The 25,860-nt window shown below is 43.8% G+C and overlaps 1 protein-coding gene across 1 annotated transcript in view; it reads left to right on the top strand.

Moving 5' to 3' along the window:
* The window catches only part of cacna1g (calcium channel, voltage-dependent, T type, alpha 1G subunit), a 465,891-nt gene that overhangs the window by 226,619 nt on the left and 213,412 nt on the right, over positions 1-25,860 (top strand). The window contains exons 26-29 of the mRNA XM_048554900.2: positions 8,698-8,849; positions 9,971-10,080; positions 14,338-14,471; positions 17,400-17,470. Coding sequence (XP_048410857.1) covers positions 8,698-8,849; positions 9,971-10,080; positions 14,338-14,471; positions 17,400-17,470 — 467 coding nt within the window. The remainder of the gene's footprint in view (positions 1-8,697; positions 8,850-9,970; positions 10,081-14,337; positions 14,472-17,399; positions 17,471-25,860) is intronic.

Genomic DNA, 25,860 nt, shown 5'->3' with positions numbered 1-25,860 from the left:
ATCATAGCAAAAGAGAAGGTCGCCATTTTGAGGGGTAAAAAGCATCTCTTTGACAATCCTCTCTCATCTGCAAAGATATGCATCAACTCATTTTGCTCACCTTCACGTGATGTTAATGTGTCAGCTGAGCTTTTCCAGCTCTTGTCAATGTCCCAACCAATGTCGGTTTGCCAGATTACATTTTCCCTGGATAGAAGTCGGAGCAGAATTGCACAGGCAGTTTGTGGAGGCGGCCTCCATCTCTTCCCGATAGTTTCAGCAGGAATCAGGAGGTGCTTGTTCATGCCATTTCTCCAGTAAGGTCGGGCGCCACCACGGTGTTTGTTTATTGTGAGTGAGGGCTCCGTTAACGTTAACTCACTGGTAAATCTGCTTCTCTAACTAACAGGTTAACCAGGCTGACGCTATATAAAGTTGAGCCCTGTGCTATCGAGCAGCATGCATGTGGTGTTGCGTTGCTGCTAACAAATGACAAAGCTTCACCTTTGGAGTAAACACAAATAAACATGTACATCATTAGTCACAGAACAGATTGCTGCAGCCACGCAGAGATTTGTCTTTATTCAGCAAGGTAAGGTTCAACTGGCATAAAACAGTTGAACTTATTAAAATCATTATTATACCTTAAACTCCCTGCCTTGGAGTAATCCAATGCCAGTTGAATCTTAAAACTCTCCTTGAGATTAGAACAGATCAAAAGAGTAAGAAGAAAGTTTGCCATACATTGGCACAAATGAACACAAGGTTCAGCTTGGAAAATGGTTGTAAGAATCCAATTCTTTTGGTTCCAGTTGCTATTGATAGTCTCATTGGTAACACTGATGCTGCTGCTGAATTGTAATTTAAAAACCGACCCTAAAAAATGTCATCAATGTCCAAATTAGTACTGCAAAAATTCTGCATCTAAGTAGAGTACTACTCTGAGAAAGGCATCGAGCGGAGTTTGCAGTCAACTTAAATCACCTTTATATTTGTTAAGCCTGAACAGTCGTACTGAGCTAGAAACCCCGTCATTATAAGGTAAATTCAAATGGGATACAATCCCCCAATCGGCTGGTAAGACAACTGGAATACTATCTGATTGGTTAAAAATTACAAGGCTCCTATAATTTATCTCCATTTGTTCATCCCAAAGATTCCCACTCTTCAAATGCAGACTCAGAAAGACCACTGTGGTTTGTCTCCATGTGTGTTTGTCAGGTTCTTTTTTAATTATTTAATACTGTCTGTGTGAAATATGTGTTTGTACTGACTCCTCATAGTTTGTTCGACTGTCTGTTGTGTCGCAATGTTTTAGTATCCACTTGCCAATATCCACTAATGATTTTTGAAACTAGGGAATAAAAGTGAGGACACTAACACACTTTGTGGTTATCAATGCAGATGTCTGTTTCCCCAAAGCCTTCAGAGCATTACATGCTGAACAAGTCAAAACTTGACCCATTTAGCACAAATTACATTGACATAAAAATCCTGATATCTACAGTGTGTTTTTTACATTTTATAAAATCGAAATTTTCTTCCTTTAGGCATTGGCAAAAGCACATCCATTATACATAGTGAAAGAAAATCTGCCTTATTTTGGGGAAAATTTGTTTTGGTTTTGAGAAAATAATGGTAAAAATATAGGCACCTAGAAAAAGGCACCTACATAGATCTGTAAGTTAAGAAATGAGAAAAGAGGCAGTCAAAAAACAGCTAACGTTCAGCACTTCTACTGCCCAGCTGAATGATAATGGCCTGCGATTGAATTTTGTGTTTTGTTTAAAATCATATTCTGAAGCATTCTGAAATCCAGGCTTTATCAATTACTATCAGATCCAGGACCTACAAAACACAAAACCAGCACTCTAAACATGTAGTCAAGGAGTTCCACACATAAACAACAAATTGCCTTTATTTTTATACTTTTAACAAAGAAAATTATCCAAGGCGCTTACATACTCACACACATCACGCTCCCAAAATCTTACGGTAATAAGAATTTAATACTGTAAGGATTACTCGTGAAGTTTCGAGTCTCCATCATGACGTTATGGGGTGCAGTGTTGCTGAAGGACGTTTTTGGTTGAAAAAGACATTCTGCTCATGTGTCACTGCAAAAAGCTGTAAAATTAGCCTTAACCTTAAACCACTCGGCTCCCTCTTACTTGCAGCCTACCTGATTGTTCAAACACACACAATAAGCAGACTCAAATCACCTGACTCTATTTTGAAGATATACCTGAACACAAATTGGGAATCCAAGCATTCAAGCCTATGAAGTACAGGAATTTGAATTTTTCTTCACCTTTGAGTTGAGCCTAAGAAAACATTGTAGAGAGTTCGGTCATATCCATAACCCCCATGACATCACCCCATCAACCCCCTCCACCATCAGCAAGCAGGATTCCATGAATTCTCAAGGAGTCAATGATGTACCAGCACTCTCTGTTTTTACAACAGATGTTCCTGTTCATCAAGTAAATAGACGTGCATTCTCCCACCATATAAGAAGCTGTAAGTTATATCCCTGGTTTAGCAATACACTGCTTCACACTAAATTCACAATTTAACATTACGTGCTGATGGCTATAGAGGGAGAATGTAGAAAAATCCATTACTTCTTTTCCTGTGTTCAGAATATCAAGCCAAACTTCCTACTTTTGTTGTCTAATGGCTGGATTTACAGCTTGATTGTGTCCAACATTTATGTTATGACCAACTGTGCAATTTTCATTTGCTAATTTGTTTCCTGTTCCCCACACATGTTCCAGGCCATGTGCTCTAACATTTGATTATCTGTTAGGTTTGGTGTCAGTCAGTCTAATCCAGTCCAATCGGAGTTTTAAGGACATCAATGTGGTCCCCCTGATTCTGATCCCAACTCTCTGTTCTTTGTAGTATCTTTTGTTGGCTGTGCCAGCGTGTGTATTCTGATGCGTGACAAAGGCCACAGAAGTTGTCTGTATTTCCCAAGACTAAACTGTTTTCTCTTTTAACCGCGGGACAAACAATAAGGAGTCATGGACTACAATCAAAAATCTTTTGTGAATTTCAAGCAGAGAATGATCTCATTGAACATATTTCAATTTCATTTGGATGGTTCTGTTTTATTGCACTGCACAGCAGAATGTCTCCTAGCGACAAAGTGACTGTGTAGATATTTTTAATCAAGCCGTTCAGAGGTGTTATGGCACACCCCTGGTGTTGCCTTGTGCTGTGCTTTCACCTCTGAGACCATTGCATCCTGAAACCGGCATGGGTGAATAGGATAGAAATCTCCTCCTTATCTGGGCTGTTGCAATTCAACATGATTGGGCCATCTTTGCTCAGTACCTCAGAAGGGTCACCGGACCTGAAACGTTAACTCTTTTCCTTCACAGACGCTGCCAGACCTATTGTTAACATAGTCTACTTCTCCCATTACCAAGGCCTGATCCAAAGTATTCTCCAGATTCACTGCATCATAGAAACATGTAACATAGAACAGGCCACTTGGCCTGTCGTGCATCTTCTAGCACTTTGACCATTGTGCTTAGCGCTACATCCTCACTTTTGTTCCATTCGTAACCCTGCACATCCTGCATCCTCAAAAAAATTGTTTAAGCCTCTTGCAGTTATTTGTGGAATCGGCTTCCACCAACTTTTCAGATCCAGATCTGACAAATCTCTGACAGATAAGATTTGTCCTCATCTCCCCTCTAGATCATTTGTCAAGCATATTAAATCTATGACCTCTGTGTTATTGACCCACTCACTAGGGGACAATTTTCTTTATCTAATTTATCGTCACCCTGAAACCCTTTGTTAGTCACTTCTTGACAAACAGTTCGAACTTTTCTCCTTAAAGGAAGGCCTTTGTTTTTGGTAACAACTCAGTGAACCTTCCTCTGTGCTCTAAGGCATCTCACCTGAAGCTCAGTGCCAGAATTATCCAGGTTACTCCAGTGGAGGCCTGACATGTAATTTTTAAATTCCCATTTGATCCTTTCACTTTTATTTCTACAAATTGCCAGAAAGTAATTACGTGAGTAAAATATACTGAAGCCATTGCAGAGCCAATCTTAGTCTGTCCACACTCCAAAATGATCCTATGTTCAATCTAAAATGGATCCATGCCTCCTTATTAAAGACTGTCCATGAAGATTGTCTTATAATTAACTAAGCTTTACCGACTGCATGAAGATGTATTCTACTGTTAATTGCCAAAAGAAAAGTAGCTATTAATGATATATTCAGCTGCATGATCAGCATGTTAGTTTTTCAAAATGTTACATTGGATTGGTGAATTTTACAAGCTATTTCTCGTTAGCCAATCACTGTATGAATTATAAAAGAAAAAGATGGACAATCTGAAAGCACTAATTATAAATTCTCGGTGTGACTGAAGGGACTGTTCAGTTCATCAAAGCACGCTGTACAGAAAGATTCGAAGGATAGACAAGATTTAACAATCAGATATAATGGAACTTCTTGGGTAAAACTATGGTCTGGTTGTTTATTTTGCTGATCTTGTTCCCTTTAATTTACTTAATTTCCCTCGTTTATTGCTATTTTGCTCTCCTTAGAACCAACCATTCTCTTTCAAGTTGAAAGGGGTGACATAAAGGTGTGGAATAGTCCCCCTCAATGCATTGGTTTTCTATTCCCATGGAAACCATTGGGTTGTAGCAAGGTGCCACTATAAAATATTTGCTGCCTCATTGATTAGCAACATGTATGAAGTCTGCCATGCAGTGACTGCCTAATAGTCCTCTTCTTAACTCTAATACATGCAGGATATGTCACTCCATCATGGATGCCTTGTGTCCATTACAATAGCCTACATTGTTTCTCACCCTGCGAATCACTGTGGAAAGTTTCCAGTTCATGTAGTACAGTTGAAAGAGATTATATAAATTCCATGGCAATTATTGAAATTTACAGCTAAGTAAGGTGCCTTTCAGCTCTTTGAGTCCATGCTGACAACAGCTAGCCTATTCCCAGTGTTCAGCTCTGAGGGCTTCAGCCTAATGGCCCACAATGTAACCAAAGCCCTTTTTAATTGTTGCAAGGATTTTTGTGTCCACCACAATGCCATACAGTGCATGCCAACTCCTCACCAGCCTTCAGGTGGAAACATTTCCCTTCGACTCCCCTCTAAACTCTTTCAAGTAATGCCCAATGGTTATAAACTTCTCAACAAAGGGGAAAAGAGTAATTCTACCCACTATCCCTAGAGCACTCATAATTTTCCACACTTTAATCTGATCTCCCATCAGGTCCTCAGTTCCAAAGAAAGCAAACCCAACCCTAAGCAATCTTACACATGACTAAAATTCTCCAGTCTAGACATCATTCGATATTCTGACATCGGCATTTGATCCAAATGAATTCTCGGGTGTAGTGTTAAATCGGGAATAGTATCTTTCAATATTATTATTCTTCTAGGAATAACATTACAAATTAATTAAATTTAGGTCTGGTTTGTAGCACATACAGAACTGTATTTCTCCAAGGACTCAATTTGGAAATACCACAAATATTTTAAGACAACCGAGAAAAGAATTCCTTTTAAAATCTAAATATTTAAGGAATGGTGATTTGACATGTGCCAAAATCTGTCAATAGTTTAAAATAACATCAGCCTCCATTTATAAAGTGTCCTCGATGCAACAAACATCCCAAAGCACCTCCTCAGTGGAACTGTATCGAGCAGTTTTGATGACATGTCTCATAAGGTGGTTATTGAATAGATAACCAATACCTATGTTTCAAGGGGTGCCATAAAGAACCACAGAGAGATGGAGAGGCACAAATGCTTAGGACTTTGACAGATGAAGACCAAGCCCCCACAGTGTAGTGATTTAAAATTGGGGACATGCAAGAGGCCAGAAATGGAGATGGGCCGAGAACACGGTGGGTTGTAGTGCTGGATAAGTTGGAGACCCGTGACAGAGTAAGGCCATGGAGCTATTTGAAATTAAGGAGGAGAATTTTAGCGATCACAGGCCAGCAAACACTGGGCTGGTAGTTGATTAGGTCTTGTTACTAGTTAAAAAATGGCAGCAGGATTTCAAATGACATCATGGTCATGTGGAGGGTAGAAGATGGCAACCTACACAGGAGATCATTGGACCATTTAAGCCTGGTGGTAACAAAGACATGGTGAAGGGCTTCATCTGGAGACATGGTGAGGGAAGGCTAGAGTCAAGTGAGGTTATAGAGATGAAAATAAGAGGTCTCAGTAATGGAGCAGATATGCGGCTTGGAAGCTCACCTCCACATCAAACGTGGCACAAAATCTGTGAACAATCTAGTTCAGCCTCAGACAGTTGCATGGAGAGGGATGCACTTGTTTGACATCGCTCTTATCATAGAGTCAGCGTCATGCAGCATGGAAACAGGCCCTTTGGTCCAACCAGTCTATGCTGACCATGTTCCCAAACTAAACTAGTCCCACCTGCCGGGCTTAGCCCATATCCCTCCAAACCTTTGCTACTCATGTACTTCTCCAAATTGCTTTTACAAGTTGTAATTGTAACTGCATCTACCACTTCTTCTGACATTCATTCCACACACTATGTAAAAAAAGTTGCCCCTCATATCCCTTTTAAATCTTTCTCCTCTCATCTTAAAAATATGCCCCCCAGTTTAAATTCATCCACCCTAGGAAAACAATCTTTGCTATCACCTTATCTATGTCCCTCATGATTTTATAAACTTCTATACCGTCAGCCCTTGACTCCTGCACTCCAGTGGAAAAAGTCTCGGCCTATCCCACCTCTCCTTAGAACTCGTCTCTGGCAACATCATAATAAATCTTTTCTGAAAACTCCTTAATTTAAATCCTTCATTTATCTTTAATATCCTCCCTATAGCAAGGTAACCAGAACTGGACACAGTACTCCAGAAGAGGCCTCACCAGTGTCCTGTACATTCTCAACATAATGTCTGAATTCCTATATTCAAAGGACTAAGCAATGGAGGCAAGCATACTAAATGGCTTCTTAGCCACCTTATCTACCCATGATGCAAATTTCAAACCATGCAACTGAACCCCTAGTTCTCTCTGTTCTACAACACTGCCCAGGGCCGACCATTAATTTTATAATTTCTGACCTTGTTTGTCAGGTTAAACCACCACTAGTCATCTGTCTCTAATGAAAGAGTACCTCTATGGCCTGGTTGGATCATGGCAACATTATCTTTCACTTTACTGACCAGAGCCAAGTTTGCAGAATTCAGGTAGCCGGGCTCTCCATGAGATGATTTGGGGTTCGACCCCATTCTCATTTGATATTATCAGTTGGGAATAAGGCACACTTTTTTTTTCTGGTATCAACCACATTATCTTAGCAAGGGGTGAGGATGCTTGACCCGGTGATGGTTGAGAGAGTGTGGGGAGGGGGAAATGTAACCTCCCATTGCTGACAGTTCCTGCAGTGGCTTATCCACAGGCATTAATGGTATTGAGGGTCAAGTCATACTCTATGCGCTCAATCTCTGCTGACTAAGGAAAACATTCAAGGTATTAGAACGGCTGATAAGCCTCTTCAGCTGATCCCGTCACTTATTTGATCATGATAGATGGCAACCCAGATCCATCTGTTGTAGTTCACGGTCATTTAGCTTGGAAAGAGAAATAAGCAGGGAGACAAGTTCAAATAATTGATATTTTTTGAGGGTATAGAAGCAAAATAGTGGTAAGATAGTAAGGCAATACATTTTCATTGTAATTTCAGAAGGCTATTTGTTGACAATGAATTTTTTGGAGTTACCTTTTCTGTATATTGTGCTGGTGATTGTATTGAGCAGTCCCTTGTAAAACATTGAATCAGAGTCCTGCTGCTTAAAAGTGTTGAGAGTTTCACAAAGCTAACAAGCTAGAGTCACGTCTCTTGTGAGACTAATTATGCCTGCACATTACTCATGATTACCACTTCAGATTTTCAGTGTCAAAAGAACAATCCTGTCAACATTGGTGCTTTAACAAGAATTTTGCATATTTATTTTAAGAGAAATAGAGCTAATCGGTTAAATAATATACACAAATAGAAGAATTTATTTAATAAAATATGTGACTTGTGCTAAGTACTTGAGGAACGTAAAAGCAAGGTGCCCAAACTAAAATGAATAGTCTTTGACCCATGAGTGTAAAGCTCCCTCATATTTTTGTCCTATTTAATCATTGGTTGCTTGCACTATAATTTTCTGAAAACCATGATTAAAAGAATACTCAAATGACGTGATTTCTAACAGTTTAGATTAGAAATTCTTAGTTACTGATAAGCCCCAAGTGAACTAAGAAATCAATGTGCCTTCTGGTTTCAAAGTGTGGTTGACTAAAATATTGAATCATCCATTTATGAATTGACCTCAACTTTCTTGAAAGCTAAGATAGTGAGACAAGACACCCTAAGTTCAGGAAACATTTACACCACTGGGTCATTGCAATGCATGCAAGGAGCTAAACCTCCTAGAACACAGAGAACAGTGATCTTAAAAGATCTTAATGAATACCTGTCATCTCAAACTGATGTACTTTTCAGACCTGACCTGCAATGGATGGATTCCTATCTGTTTGTTTGCTGGCTGCTTTCGACACTGAATATATCTGGAGTTATCCTGGCAGGAAATGAGCTCTATAATGCATGGAAAAATATAACATCTCGCAGAAAATGACATTGTTTTAAAACGTAAATTTCTTTTGTTTAATGTCTTGCCTCCATTTAGAAGCACAGTGTAAACCTTATTACTCTGACTATTCCCCTGCTCGGCTTCTCATCCACAAAATGTGCACAAGCCATTATTTGGATTTGTTCATCACTGTAGTGATTGGGCTGAATGTAATCACCATGGCAATGGAACATTATCGGCAACCAAAGGTAAGAATGATTGTTTTCTCATCAAACTACAAACCCTAAAAATTGCCTCAGTCACAGTTATGAAGCTGACCACCCTCAGCTTCATAAAACTGACTGCTTTTAAAGTATTGGCAGGGAATATGACTGGAGCCAATAAATTGCAAGTCATCTTGAACATCAAAACATCTTTGGGACTGAAGAGCCTGCTGGTGTTGATCGCCTAAGTAGGTGATGCATCCAATCGGGCTTCAAGAGTTCATGGAACAAAACCATCCAATCGAGTGGTACTTCTGGCAAGCTGGTCACTCATATTGACTGCACTGAAGTTTAGTACTGGGTACTCACAACCACAGTGCAACTCTGACAGTCTGAGACATAATTGATTGTAAAACTGAATAAAATACAGTGAGCACATTTATTGAAAAACCACATTGTCAGCTCTCTTGTTTGTAGCAACACAATCCCAACTTTTGATAACTGACATGGTAGACTAACAGGATTCCTAAATAAATGGTAGCAATTATTTTGAAGGTGAAATCTATTGGAATATTAAGATTCTACCAATTGTGTAATATAATCATGACAAATTTTGAACACATAATTGGCTTCTTCTCTGGCCACTGTCGCCCAGTCAGAAGTATTTCTCAACTCCCAAATCTTGCTGTCTTCCAAAAGGATATTTTTGCAGCAATCCCGAATTGTCTAACAACTCCAATACTCACTATTCCATTATAACCGTTCCAATGGACTCACAAAGCCTTCTGTCACAGTAATAGTTACCAATATATCTTAGGAATCAACATAATATACTGGATTAAAATGTACACATTTGAACTGTAAATTTTAACAGGACAAAAACAGGTGAATTTCAAAACAAAATAAATTAGAAAAAAATATGAATTACCAAATTCAACAACAATTTTCAAAAGAGAAGAAAGGGATAATGTTACTAGGCAATGCGGAAAGAGCAGTATTAATTGAATAGCCATACCAAAGAACCAACAATGATGGAATGGTCCAAATGATCTCCCTCTACACTGTACCTTATAGCGTCAAACATCAGTTGGTATCCACAAAAAGGCAATTCTGTCATTGTTCTAAGGTAATACTTTACATGTAATCATAATCTCTAATGTTCACAGGTTCTGGATGAGGCTTTGAAGATCTGTAACTACATCTTCACGATTATCTTTGTCCTGGAGTCTGTATTCAAACTGGTTGCCTTTGGTTTTCGCCGATTCTTCAAGGATAGGTAAAATTCCATGACAGTACCAAAGTTGGGAGGTGCAGTGGGGAAGATGAATGCTTCACGCTTTCCTGAGTGATAGTTTATTTTAGTTGGTACAGAGGAGAAAAAGCCTTTATCTTTCAAGCCCTACTTAAATGGTGCATTCTCCAAATCCAGTGAAAGACTTGGATATGAAGGTATTGGTCCACCATTCTGAAGTGTACAAGACAACCCAGTTTGTATCATTCACCAGTTTTGCTGGTTTTCCTCCTGAATTACAAGAAACAGAGTCTGCTGACACCTGAAAGCAGGGGACACTCTGCACATGCTAATCAAGAAATGCACATGTGTACTGTTCCAGGTCAAACGTCATCTCGTGATTGGACGTGTGACGTCCTGGCAGTACCCCAACTCAGGTCCCAATCCCCCTCCCCTGCACCCCCCAACTAAGGTCCAATCCCCCTTCCTACCTCCCTACCCAACTCAGGTCCCAATCCCCCTCACCCCCCACCAACTCAGATCCCAATACCCCTCCCCTCCCCCCAACTCAGGTCCCAATCCCCTTCCCCCCTCCCTACCCAACTCAGGTCCCAATCCCCCTCCCCCCTACCAACTCAGATCCCAATACCCCTCCCCTCCCCCAACTTACGTCCTAATCCCCCTCCCCCCCACCCAATTCAGGCCCCAATCCCCTTCCCCACCCCCTACCCAACTCAGGTCCCAATCCCCCTCCCCCCCACCAACTCAGATCCCAATACCCCTCCCCTCCCCCCCAACTCATGTCCCAATCCCCCTTCCCCCCACCCAATTCAGGCCCCACTACCTCTCATCACCCCCCCCCACCCAACTCAGGTCCAATCCCCCTCCCTACCCCTTACCCAACTCAGGTCCCAATCCCCTTCCCCCCCCCTACCAACTCAGATCCCAATACCCCTCCCCTACCCCCAACTCATGTCCCAATCCCTCTCCCCCCCACACCAACTCAGGTCCCAATACCCCTCCACTTCCCCCCACCCAATTCAGTCCCAATCCCCCTCCACCCCTCCCCGACTCAAGTCCCAATCCCAATCCCCCTTCCCCTTCCCCCCCACACCTCAGGTCCCAATCCCCCTCACCCCCACCCATCTCAGGTCCCAATCCCCCTCCACCCCCTCACAACTCAGGTCCCAATCCCCCTCCACCCCCTCACAACTCAGGTCCCAATCCCCTTCCTGCCCCAACTCAGATCCCAATCCCCCTCCCTCCCCACCTGCTTGTGGATGGCCTTCAGTTGCAAAGAGTCAGGAGAGATCGGGAGATCCTGGTGAATTGGAGAGGGAAGGAAGAGTTTCCCACTCCAACTTCCCATCCTTCCACATCCCCATACTACAGGTCTCAATTACCTCACACAGCCCTCCCCCAGTTAGGCCCCACGTGCCTGTTCCACACCAGCCTTTCTCCCCAGGCCCAATCTCCCCACTGCTCCCCCTTCCGTCTCAGGTCCCAGTGTCCCTGCACCCCCACTGAAGTCCCAATGCCCTTGCCTCTACTCCCAACCCCATTCATGTCTCACTGTCCCTGCCCCCACCCCTGTATCTCCACTGAGAACCCAATACCCCTACCTCTACTCCCAATCCCATTCAGGTCCCAAAGCCTCTGCCTCTACTCCCAGCACCTCGCTCAGGTCCCAATACCCCTTCAACCTCCAATCAGGTCCCAATACCCCTGCCACCTCCCCCACCTACTGCTCTCTAGTCCCAATGCCCCGATCCCCCTTCCATTCAGGTGCCAACGCTTGTACACCCCCCCCCCACTCAGGTATCAATGCCCCTTCCACCCTCCATATCCTCCACATAGATCCTAATTCCCCCCACTACTCTCAGGCACCAATGCCTCTGCCCCACTCCCCCACTCAGGTCTCAATGCTCATTGCCCTGCCACATTCAGGTCCCAAAGCCCCTGCCCCTTCCTTCCCCTCTCCTACCCCAGATCCAATTCCACCCACCCCGCTCAGTTCTTAATTCCCCCACTCCTGTCGGGTCACAATGCCCCTTACCCACCCATTCAGGTCTCAATTCCCCTCCCGCCCCACACAACTCAGCTCCCAATTCCCATCCCCTTCCCCCCACCAAGTCAGGTCCCAATCCCCATCACCACCCCCAACTCAGGTCCCAATCACCCTGCACCCCTCCAACTCAGGTTCCAATCACCCTCCACCCCTGCAACTCAGGTGCCAATCACCATCCACCCCTCCAACTCAGGTCCCAATCCCCCTCCCCCTCTCCCCCAACTCAGGTCCCAATCCCCACCCCCCCCAACTCAGGTCCCAATCCCCCTCCCCACCCCCAACTCAAGTCCTAATCCCCAGATTCCCCCAAATCAGTTCCCAATTCCACCCAGTCCCCTCAGGTCCCAGAGCTTTACATTCCTGACCCCTACCCCAACTCAGGTTCCACATGACCCACCCCTCCCCCATCCTGCTTTCCCTTGGACCCTATCCCTGCCTAAGTTACAGCAATGTCCCCCAGAACTTTTTAAATGTGCACACACACTAGTGTCGGACAATGCAGTTATTATGAAAACATTTCTGCATTGTCCAGAGACACAGCAATCTGACATAGGGATGGCATGTTGCATCATGCCAGCTTCACCCATTCACTCTTCTGAGTCATAGACTCAGCAACACAGGTATATCGAGTACAACAGGTAATGAGTCCACTGGTTTCCAATTGGTTTGTAGTAACATTCAGGTCCCACATCATTGTAACGTCAAGTATGGAGCAGTTTAACTTCCCATAACCCAAAAGTTTTAATGAGGTGACAACAGCCTCGAAATATGGCGAATCGACTTTTCACAGTGTTCACAAGAAGGGTCACTGGACTTGAAATGTTTACTCTGCTTTCTTTCCAGAGGTGCTGCCAGGCCTAAGTTTCTCCAACAATTTCTAATTTTTTTCAGATTTCTAGCATCTATAGTTCTTTCTTTTACATTAGACTGTTAACAATAATGCCCCAGATATTTTCTAAACAACGTGTTCAGAGATATTATGACATAGCTCTGGAGCGGATGGGACTTGAAACCTGGCCTCCTAGTTTGGAGTGAGGGATACTATCACTGCACCACAAGCAGCGATGTGCTTCTGAAGCTTTATAAAGCTCTAGTTAGGCCCCATTTAGAATACTGTGTCCAATTTTGGGCCCCACACCTCAGGAAGGGCATACTAGCCCTGGAGCGTGTCCAGCGGAGATTCACATGGATGATCCCTGGAATGGTAGGTTTAACGTATGATGAACTGCTAAGGATCCTGGGATTGTACTCATTAGAGTTTAGAAGGTTGAGGGGAGATCTAATAGAAACTTACAAGATAATGAATGGCTTAGAAGGGGTGGACACTAGGAAGTTGTTTCCGTTAGGCGGGGAGACTAGGACCCGTGGGCACAGCCTTAAAATTAGAGGGGGTAAACTTTAAGCTGAAATGAGACAACACTTCTTCAGCCAGAGAGTGGTGGGCTTGTGGAATTCATTGCCACGGAGTGGATGCCGGGACATTGGATGCCTTCAAAGCAGAGATTGATAAATTCTTGATCTCACAAGGAATCAAGGGCTACGGGGAGAGTGCAGGGAAGTGGAGTTGAAATGCCCATCAGCCATGATTTAAATGGCGGAGTGGACTTGATGGGCCGAACGGCCTTACTTCCACTCCGATGTCTTATGGTCTTATGGTCTAACCCGTCAAATTTGGAGGAAATTTTAACATGAGTCTTTGTCTATGAAAAAGTGCTCAACCATCTAAACCATCAGACCGATCAAAGCCTCTTTATACTCTTGAAATCCCCTGTGTAACAGACTGTAATCAATTTAATATTGCATGTGGAAATTTGACAGCATTTAAAATTATTATTGATTGAATAAAACTCCTTTAGCCCTCAACGTGATGTTGCTAAGGTCGGAGATTAAAAAGCTCTCTTCTCAAACAGTCTGTTACCAGGGAGATCTGCATCTTACAACCATGAAGGAAATTTACAATATCTTTAATATTTTATCAGGCCCTGATGACACTAACTAGAGATATCAAACACCTAGGTGCTCGATATCATGATGCCCCATCACCCTGAAAAATGAAGACACAATCGACATGTTAAAATGAGTTTCTTTATCATTGTGCTTACCTACTGCTCTGTGAGTTTCAAATGCATGTTAGTTTTCCACATGGCCACAGGACAAAGGCAATTTTGCAAAGCCACTGTAGCTGCTAAGTTTTGAAGATTGCTCGTGATACCTCCTTTGTGGTTTATCTACAGATGGAACCAGCTTGACCTAGCTATTGTCCTGCTGTCCATTATGGGAATCACCCTTGAAGAGATCGAAGTGAATGCTTCCCTGCCAATCAACCCCACAATCATCAGAATCATGAGAGTTCTCCGCATTGCTAGAGGTCTGTAAAACCGGTATTAATTATTCACTGCAGTCGAAGTAAAACTCCTTTGGATGTAAAAATTCACATCCCTGGTGGTTTAGGACTGTGCTTTTAGAGATGAGGTAAGGTGAGAGTCGATGCAAAAATGAGGAATTGACTTTTACGTTCTGAGTTGTGATTCAGAATGCGCTGCCTGAAATGTTGGCAGAGACAGATTCAGTTTACAACTTTCATAAAGGAATTGGATGAATACTTGAAGGAGAACAAATTGCAGATCTTGGAGGGAAGAGGCATGGGAGTGTGGGTCTAATTGGACCCAGTTGGACTCAAAGAATCAGCCCAAGAGGAATAGACAAATAATTGCCAGTGCTGTATGATTGCGGATTAGGGTCAGACAATGCAGCAATGCCCCACCTGGTCTAAGTGGCACTCAGTCTGAGGCTGATTACATCACCTGGATGCTGAATCAATCTTTTCAAACTTTGTCACAGAATGAACAGGCACAGTTGATGTTAATGTTATAGATGATGGCCCAGCAATTCTGTACTAAACACCAGGGATAGTACATTAAGCTGGGACCTCCGTCTACTCCTTTGACACCAACCTCACCCTTCCAAATCGCAGGGTTAGTATCCATTAAATCCTGGAGACACCGAGGGATTATTGCTGTTGAGGATCCTTCCTCCAGGTCCCACAAGATTTGGGAGCACAGATTTGCATCAGAGATAATGGGAACTGCAGATGCTGGAGAATCCAAGATAACAAAGTGTGGAGCTGGATGAACACAGCAGGCCAAGCAGCATCTTGTGCTCCTAAGATGCTGCTTGGCCTGCTGTGTTCGTCTAGCTCCACACTTTGTTAGCACAGATATGCGACTCCCAGTGACCCAAGAATTGCCAGACAAAACTATTAGTCAATTATTGGCTATACTCATCGTCCATTTCCCAGAGTACTAGAAGACCATAGGGCTACTCACCAGCAGCTACCTCTCTCTGATGAGACAGTTTAACCTGAGGGTGAGCGGAGAGGTGGAGAAGGAGACTACTTCATGGTAACCTCAACCACTATGGGAATTGAACCCACGCTGTTGGGTGTCACTCAGCATTCCAGCCCGTACAGCCAATTGGGACTACAACCTATCTCCAGTAGTGACAATTGCTGGAGCGGTGTGGGGAGATGGTGACAGTGGGGGACTGAAGTGGTCAGGCAAAGGAGCAAGAAGGGGAGGAAGGGCAAGTAAATGCAAATGAAATGGGCAGGGAAGGTCTTGGGGGATGTCTGTAATGGGTTATGGGCCTTGTACAGTTGGTACGTCACTCCTTCCTTGCTGCCAGCTCAAACAGGAAACTCTGCCAAACGTCCCACCTGGCACCAACATCAGCCTACTGTGAGAAATTCTGGGAAAATGTGTACTCACACACCAACCTGTCCTAGTTCAGCCCCTGTCCCTCCCTTGGCTGAGCACCAACCCCATACCCTCTCACCACCCCTCACCACCAAGCCCAGCCTGAGTTCACATCTGTAGTCCCAGGGACCTGCTCCTTATGGCAAATCACCTTCCCAGCTGCTTCTTCAATCAGAGGCTGGCTCTTTCCCATACTTACAACTGATTGGTTCATTAGTCAGCCTATCAGTAGAAAATGAGGTGAGCAATAACTTGAGATTGGAGCAGGAGCTCCTCATGTTCTTTCTCTTGCCTATGTGTTTGACCTGGGTCTGTTTGGTCCTAGAGGAATGATGTTGCCTGATCCTAGGCTCCGGTGACAAGCGCTGTTTATACTCCCCTTTCCCAGACTCTGCCTTTAACAAATCCATGTTGGTTCTCTATCATTAATGTGTACTTTTCCAAATTATTGTTAATTTTGTCCCAGATTAGTGTTTCCAAAAGTTGTCCCACTACCAAGTTTAGAGACAAAAAATCTGCAGATATTAGAATCCAAGCCAGACAAACAGGAGGCTGGAAGAACACAGCAAGCCAGGCAGCATCTAGAGGAAAGGAGCATTCAATGTTTCAGGTATAACCCTTCTTCAGGGTCCCGAAGAAGGGTAATACCTGAAACATTGACCCCTCCTTTCCTCCAGATGCTGCCTGACTTGCTGTGTTCTTCCAGCCTCCTGTTTGTCCTCCACTAAGGTTAAGCTGACTGGCCTACAGTTGCTAGGTTTACCCTTTCATCCATTTTTAAACATAAGTATAACATTTGCAATTCTCCAGTCCTCTGGAACTACCCTGTGTGTAAGGAAGATTGGAAGATGCCAGTTCCTCTGCAATTTCCACACTTATTTCCTCAGCCTCCTTGGATGCAATCCATGTGATACTGTTGACTTAGCAATAATTAACACCTCCTCTTTATCAAACTTTAACCCATCTAGTATTTTGACAATGTCTTCTTTCACTATGACTTCAGCGGTGTCTCCTTCTATAAAAGGACAGATGCAAAGTATTCATTTAATATCTCAGCCTCCTTGTCTAGCTTCCCTTTTTGGTCTTCCCACCCCACCACCTTCACTTCCTACCTTTTGATTATTGGAAAGACTCTGAAGGACTTTGGTGTTCCTTTCTACCTTGGCTGCCAGTGTCACCTCATACTGTCTCCCTGCCTCCCTTACTTCCTTTACCACGTCTCTTCTGAGCTTGCTGTATTCATGTTAGTTTGGTCTGTTCATTTAGAACAATGTTGAGTACTGAATAAAGATAGAATTCCCAATACGGCCAGCTCCAAACAGGCATGAAGAAGTAGCTTGCCTTGAATTAAAGCGGGATGTCATTAACCTGTCCAAGGGTCTTGCATTGGCATCAAATGAGGCCTTTAACTGAATTATTTAAAGTGAAACATTATTAGAAGGTGCAATGTGTTGCTTGGGACGAAAGAGCAAATTGTCAGGAAATATTTGAGACATTATGTTTTTGTACCATTTATAACTGTTACTTATATCCCCAACAAGTTCTCAAGCTCTTGAAGATGGCAGTGGGAATGAGAGCATTGCTGAACACTGTAATCCAGGCTCTACCACAGGTAAGCACGATGCTGTAATTTCACAGCTTCAGACATGTCAGTAGGTGGTATATTGTGTAGAATGTGTGGTCAGTGTGCTTCCAACATAACTGACCCAGTGTTATGACTCTGAAACAGATACATGCTCAATCCTACAGGGCAACATTGACACAATCCGGCGGCAGTGTTTATGCGAGGGCTATTGTTGGAGCACTAACATCTCAAAGTGTCATTAAATTGACATTTAACACTGGACGCAGAAACTGAAAGCTACCACACAGTGGCACTGAACATCCATTTAATATTGAGACTCAAAACTGGCACACAATGTCACTGAACACCCATTTAATACTGAAACTCAAAACTGGCACACACTGGCACTGAACACCCATTCAATACTGAAACTCAATTCTGGCACACACTGGCACTGAACACCCATTTAATACTGAAAATCAATGCTGGCACACACTGGCACTGAACACCCATTCAATACTGAGACTCAATACTGGCACACACTGGCACTGAACACCCATTCAATACTGAGACTCAATATTGGCACTGAACACCCACTCAATACTGAGACTCAATGCTGGCACACACTGGCTCTGAACACCCATTCAATGCTGAAACTCAATACTGGCACTGAACACTCATTCAATACCGAGACTCAATGCCGGCACTGAACACCCATTCAATACTAAAACTCAATGCTGGCACACACTGGCACTGAACACCCATTTAATACTGAAAATCAATGCGGGCACACACTGGCACTGAACACACATTCAAGACTGAAACTCAATGCTGGCACACACTGGCACTGAACACCCATTCAATACTGAAACTCAATACTGGCACTGAACACCCATTCAATACAGAGAGTCAATGATGGCACACACTGGCACTGAACACCCATTCAATACAGAAACTCAATACTGGCACTGAACAAACATTCAATACTGAGACTCAATGCTGGCGCACACTGGCACTGAATACACATTGAATACAGAAACTCAATGCTGGCAAACACTGGCATTGAACACCCACTCAATATGGAAACTCAATACTGGCACACACTGGCATTGAACACCCATTCAATACGGAAATTCAATACTGGCACACACTGGCATTGAACACCCATTCAATACTGAGACTCAGTACTGGCACAAACTGGCATTGAACACGCATTCAATACTAAAACTCAATGCTCGCACACACTGGCACTGAACACCTGTTCAATACTAAAACTCAATGCTGGCACACACTGTCACTGACCACCCATTCAATACGGAAAATCAACACCGTAACCCACTGGCATTGAACACCCATTCAATACTGAGACTCAATACTGGCACTGAACACCCATTCAATACTGAGACTCAATACTGGCACACACTGGCACTGAACACTCATTCAATACTGAGACTCAGTGCTGGCACTGAACACCCATTCAATACTGAGACTCAGTACTGGCACACACTGGCACTGAACACTCATTCAATACTGAGATTCAACGCTGGCACTGAACACCCATTCAATATTGAGACTCAATGCTGGCACTCACTGGCACTGAACACGCATACAATACTGAGACTCAATGCTGGCACTGAACACCCATTCAATACTTAGGCTCAATACCTGCACACGCTGGCACTGAACGTCCATTCAATACTGAAACTCAATGCTGGCACACACTGGCATTGAACACCCATTCAATACTGAGACTCAATGCTGGCTCTGAACACCCAGTCAAGACTGAGACTCAATACTGGCACACACTGGCACTGAACACTCATTCAATACTGAGACTCAATGCTGGCACTTAACACCCATTCAATACTGAGACTCAATACTGGCACACACTGGCACTGAACACTCATTCAATACTGAGACTCAATGCTGGCACTCACTGGCACTGAACACTCATTCAATACTGAGACTCAATGCTGGCACTGAACACCCATTCAATACTGAGACTCAATACTGGCACTCACCGGCACTGAGCACTCATTCAATACTGAGACTCAATGCTGGCACTGAACACTCATTCAATACTGAGACTCAATGCTGGCACTGAACACCCATTCAATCTTGAGACTCAATGCTGGCACTGAACACCCATTCAATACTGAAACTCAATGCTGGCACTGAACGTCCATTCAATACTGAGACTCAATGCTGGCTCAGAACACCCATTCAGTGCTGAGACTCAATGCTGGCACTGAACACCCATTCAATATTGAGACTCAATGCTGGCACTCGCTGGCACTGAACACACATTTAATACTGAAACTCAATACTGGCACTGAACACCCATTCAATACTGATACTCAATGCTGGCACACACTGGCATTGAACACCCATTCAATACTCAAACTCAATACTGGCACTGAACACCCATTCAATACTGAGACTCATACTGGCACACACTGGCACTGAACACCCATTCAATACTGAAACTCAATGCTGGCACTGAACACCCATTCAATACTGAAACTCAATGCTGGCACACACTGGCATTGAACACCCATTCAATACTGAAACTCAATGCTGGCACTGAACACCCATTCAATACTGAAACTCAATGCTGGCACACACAGGCACTGAACACCCATTCAATCTTGAAACTCAATGCTAGGACTCACTGGCACTGAACACCCATTCAATACTGAAACTCAATACTGGCACTGAACACCCATTCAATACAGAGACTCAATGCTGGCACACACTGGCACTGAACACCCATATAATACTGAAACTTAATGCTGGCACACACGGGCATTCAACACTCATTCAATACTGAAACTCAATACTGGCACACACTGGCATTCAACACCCATTCAATATGGAAACTCAATACTGGCACACAGTGGCGTTGAACACCCATTCAATACTGAGACTCAATACTGGCACTGCACACCCATTCAATACTGAGACTCAATGCTAGCACACACTGGCACTGAACACCCATTCAATACTGAAACTGAATTCTGGCACTGAACACCCATTCAATACTGAGACTCATACTGGCACACACTGGCACTGAACACCCATTCAATACTGAGACTCAATGCTGGCACACACTGGCATTGAACACAGAATCAAAACTGAGACTCAATGCTGGCACTGAACACCCATTCAATACTGAGACTCAATGCTGGCACTGAACACCCATTCAATATTGAGGCACAATGCTGGCACTCACTGGCATTGAACACCCATTCAATACTGAGACTCAATGCTGGCACTCACTGGCACTGAACACTCATTCAAAACTGATACACAATGCTGGCAGACACTGGCACTGAACACCCATTCAATACTAAAACTCAATGCTGGCACTGAACGCCCATTCAATACTGAGACTCAATGCTGGCTCTGAACACCCATTCAGTGCTGAGACTCAATGCTGGCACTGAACACCCATTCAATATTGAGACTCAATGCTGGCACTCGCTGGCACTGAACACACATTTAATACTGAAACTCAATGCTGGCACTGAACACCCATTCAATACTGATACTCAATGCTGGCACACACTGGCATTGAACACCCATTCAATGCTGAAACTCAATACTGGCACTGAACACCCATTCAATACTGAGACTCATACTGGCACACACTGGCACTGAACACCCATTCAATACTGAGACTCAATGCTGGCACACACTGGCACTGAACACACAATCAAAACTGAGACTCAATGCTGGCACACACTGGCACTGAACACACAATCAAAACTGAGACTCAATGCTGGCACACGCTGCCATTCAATACAGAGACTCAATGCTGGCACACACTGGCACTGAACACCCATATAATACTGAAACATAATGCTGGATCACACGGGCATTGAACACTCATTCAATACTGAAACTCAATACTGGCACACACTGGAATTGAACACCCATTCAATATGGAAACTCAATACTGGCACACACTGGCGTTGAACACCCATTCAATACTGAGACTCAATACTGGCACTGAACACCCATTCAATACTGAAACTGAATTCTGGCACTGAACACCCATTCAATACTGAGACTCATACTGGCACACACTGGCACTGAACACCCATTCAATACTGAGACTCAATGCTGGCACACACTGGCACTGAACACACAATCAAAACTGAGACTCAATGCTGGCACTGAACACCCATTCAATACTGAGATTCAATGCTGGCACTGAACACCCATTCAATATTGAGGCACAATGCTGGCACTCACTGGCACTGAACACCCATTCAATACTGAGACTCAATGCTGGCACTCACTGGCACTGAACACTCATTCAAAACAGATACACAATGCTGGCAGACACTGGCATTGAACACCCATTCAATACTGAAACTCAATGCTGGCACACACAGGCACTGAACACCCATTCACCACTGAAACTCAATTCTGGCACTCACTGGCACTGAACACGCATTCAATGCTGAAACTCAATACTGGCACTGAACACCCATTCAATACTGAGACTCAATACTGGCACACACTGGCACTGAACACCCATAAAATACTGCAACTCAATGCTGGCACACACTGGCACTGAACACCCATATAATACTGAAACTTAATGCTGGCACACACGGGCATTGAACACATTCAATACTGAAAATCAATACTGGCACACACTGGCATTGAACACCCATTCAACATGGAAACTCAATACTGGCACACACTGGCGTTGAACACCCATTCAATACTGAGACTCAATACTGGCACTGAACACCCATTCAATACTGAGACTCAATGCTAGCACACACTGGCACTGAACACCCATTCAATACTGAGACTCAATGCTGGCACACACTAGCACTGAACACACAATCAAAACTGAGACTCAATGCTGGCACTGAACACCCATTCAATACTGAGACTCAATGCTGGCACTGAACACCCATTCAATATTGAGGCACAATGCTGGCACTCACTGGCACTGAACACCCATTCAATACTGAGACTCAATGCTGGCACTCACTGGCTCTGAACACTCATTCAAAACTGATACACAATGCTGGCAGACACTGGCATTGAACACCCATTCAATACTGAAACTCAATGCTGGCACTGAACACCCATTCAATACTGAAACTCAATGCTGGCACTCACTGGCACTGAACACGCATTCAATGCTGAAACTCAATACTGGCACTGAACACCCATTCAATACTGAGACTCAATACTGGCACACACTGGCACTGAACACCCATAAAATACTGAAACGTAATGCTGGCACACACTGGCATTGAACACTCATTCAATACTGCAACTCAATACTGGCACACACTGGCATTGAACACCCATTCAATACTGAAACTCAATACTGGCACTGAACACCCATACAATACTGAGACTCAATACTGGCACTGAACACCCATTCAATACTGAGACTCAATGCTGGCACTCACTGGCACTAAACACACATTCAATACTGAAACTCAATACCTGCACACACTGGCACTGAACATCCATTCAATACTGAAACTCAATGCTGGCACAGAACACCCATTCAATACTGAGACCCAATTCTGGCACACACTGGCATTGAACACTCATTCAAAACTGATACACAATTCTGGCAGACACTGGCATTGAACACCCATTCAATACTGAAACTCAATGCTGGCACTGAACACCCATTCAATACTAAAACTCAATGCTGGCACACACAGGCACTGAACACCCATTCAACACTGAAACTCAATGCTGGCACTCACTGGCACTGAACACACATTCAATGCTGAAACTCAATACTGGCACTGAACACCCATTCAATACTGAGACTCAATACTGGCACACACTGGCACTGAACACCCATAAAATACTGAAAATTAATGCTGGCACACACTGGCATTGAACACTCATTCAATACTGCAACTCAATACTGGCACACACTGGCATTGAACACCCATTCAATACTAAAACTCAATACTGGCACTGAACACCCATTGAATACTGAGACTCAATACTGGCACTGAACACCCATTCAATACTGAGACTCAATGCTGGCACTCACTGGCACTAAACACCCATTCAATACTGAAACTCAATACCTGCACACACTGGCACTGAACATCCATTCAATACTGAAACTCAATGCTGGCTCTGAACACCCACTCAATACTGAGACTCAATGCTGGCACTGAACACCCAATCAATGCTGAGACTCAATGCTGGCACACACTGGCACTGAACACCCATTCAATACTGAGATTCAGTGGTGGCACTGAACACCCATCCAATACTGAAACTCAATGCTGGCACACACTGGCATTGAACACCCATTCAATACTCAGACTCAATGCTGGCTCTGAAGACCCACTCAATACTGAGACTCAATGCGGGCACTGATCACCCATTCAATATTGAAACTCAATGCTGGCTCTGAACACCCACTCAATACACAGACTCAATGCTGGCACACACTGGCACTGAACACCCATTCAATACTGAAAATCAATACTGGCACATACTGGCAATGAACACCCATTCAGTACTGAGGATCAAGGCTGGCACTGAACACCCATTCAATACTGAAACTCAATTATCGCACAAACTGGCACTGAACACCCATTCAATTCTGAAACTCAATGCTGGCACACACAGGCACTGAACACCCATTCAATCTTGAAACTCAATGCTGGCACACACTGGCACTGAACACCCATTCAATACTGAGAATCAATACTGACACTGAACACCCATTCAATACAGAGACTCAATGCTGGCACACACTGGCACTGAACACCCATTCAATACTGAAACTCAATACTGGCACATACTGGCAATGAACACCCATTCAATACTGAGACTCAAGGCTGGCACTGAATACCCATTCAATACTGAAACTCAATTATCGCACAAACTGGCACTGAACACCCATTCAATACTGAGACTCAATTCTGGCACACACTGGCACTGAACACGCATTCAATACGGAAACTCAATACTGGCACACACTGGCACTGAACACCCATTCAACACTGAGACTCAATGCTGGCACACACTGGCACCGAACACCCATTCAATACTGAGACTCAATTCTGGCACACACTGGCACTGAACATCCATTCAATACTGAGACTCAATGCTGGCCCACACTGGCACTGAACACCCATTTAATACTGAAAATCAATGCTGGCACATACTGGCACTGAACACCCATTCAATACTGAAACTCAATACTGGCACTGAACACCCATTCAATACTGAGACTCAATGCTGGCACACAGTGGCACTGAACACACATTCAATACTGAGACTCAATACTGACACTGAACACCCATTCAATACAGAGACTCAATGCTGGCACACACTGGCACTGAACACCCATTCAATACTGAGACTCAAGACTGGCACACACTGGCACTGAACACCCATTCAATACTGAGACTCAATACTGGCACTGAACACCCACTCAATACTGAGACTCAATGCTGGCACACACTGGCTCTGAACACCCATTCAATGCTGAAACTCAATACTGGCACTGAACACTCATTCAATACTGAGACTCAATGCCGGCACACACTGGCACTGAACACCCATTCAATACTGAAACTCAATGCTGGCACACACTGGCACTGAACACCCATTCAATACTGAGACTCAATGCTGGCACACACTGGCACTGAACACCCATTTAATACTGAAAATCAATGCGGGCACTGAACACCCATTCAATACTGAAACTCAATGCTGGCACACACTGGCACTGAACACCCATTCAATACTGAAACGCAATACTGGCACTGAACACCCATTCAATACTGAGACTCAATGCTGGCACACACTAGCACTGAACACCCATTCAATATTGAAACTCAATATTGGCACTGAACAACCATTCAATACTGAGACTCAATGCTGGCACACACTGTCACTGAATACACATTGCATACGGAAACTCAACGGTGGCACACACTGGCATTGAACACCCATTCAATATGGAAACTCAATACTCGCTCACACTGGCATTGAACACCCATTCAATACGGAAATTCAATACTGGCACATACTGGCACTGAACACCCATTCAATACTGAAACTCAATACTGGCACTGAACACCCATTCAATACTGAGACTCAATGCTGGCACACAGTGGCACTGAACACACATTCAATACTGAGACTAAATACTGACACTGAACACCCATTCAATACAGAGACTCAATGCTGGCACACACTGGCACTGAACACCCATTCAATACTGAGACTCAAGACTGGCACACACTGGCACTGAACACCCATTCAATACTGAGACTCAATACTGGCACTGAACACCCACACAATACTGAGACTCAATGCTGGCACACACTGGCTCTGAACACCCATTCAATGCTGAAACTCAATACTGGCACTGAACACTCATTCAATACTGAGACTCAATGCCGGCACACACT

The sequence above is a fragment of the Stegostoma tigrinum genome, chromosome 22 (genome assembly GCF_030684315.1).
Source record: "Stegostoma tigrinum isolate sSteTig4 chromosome 22, sSteTig4.hap1, whole genome shotgun sequence".
In the NCBI taxonomy this organism is placed as follows: Eukaryota; Metazoa; Chordata; class Chondrichthyes; order Orectolobiformes; family Stegostomatidae; genus Stegostoma; species Stegostoma tigrinum.
Note: the sequence above shows the minus strand (reverse complement) of the source record. Positions and strands in the feature narration are given on the sequence as shown.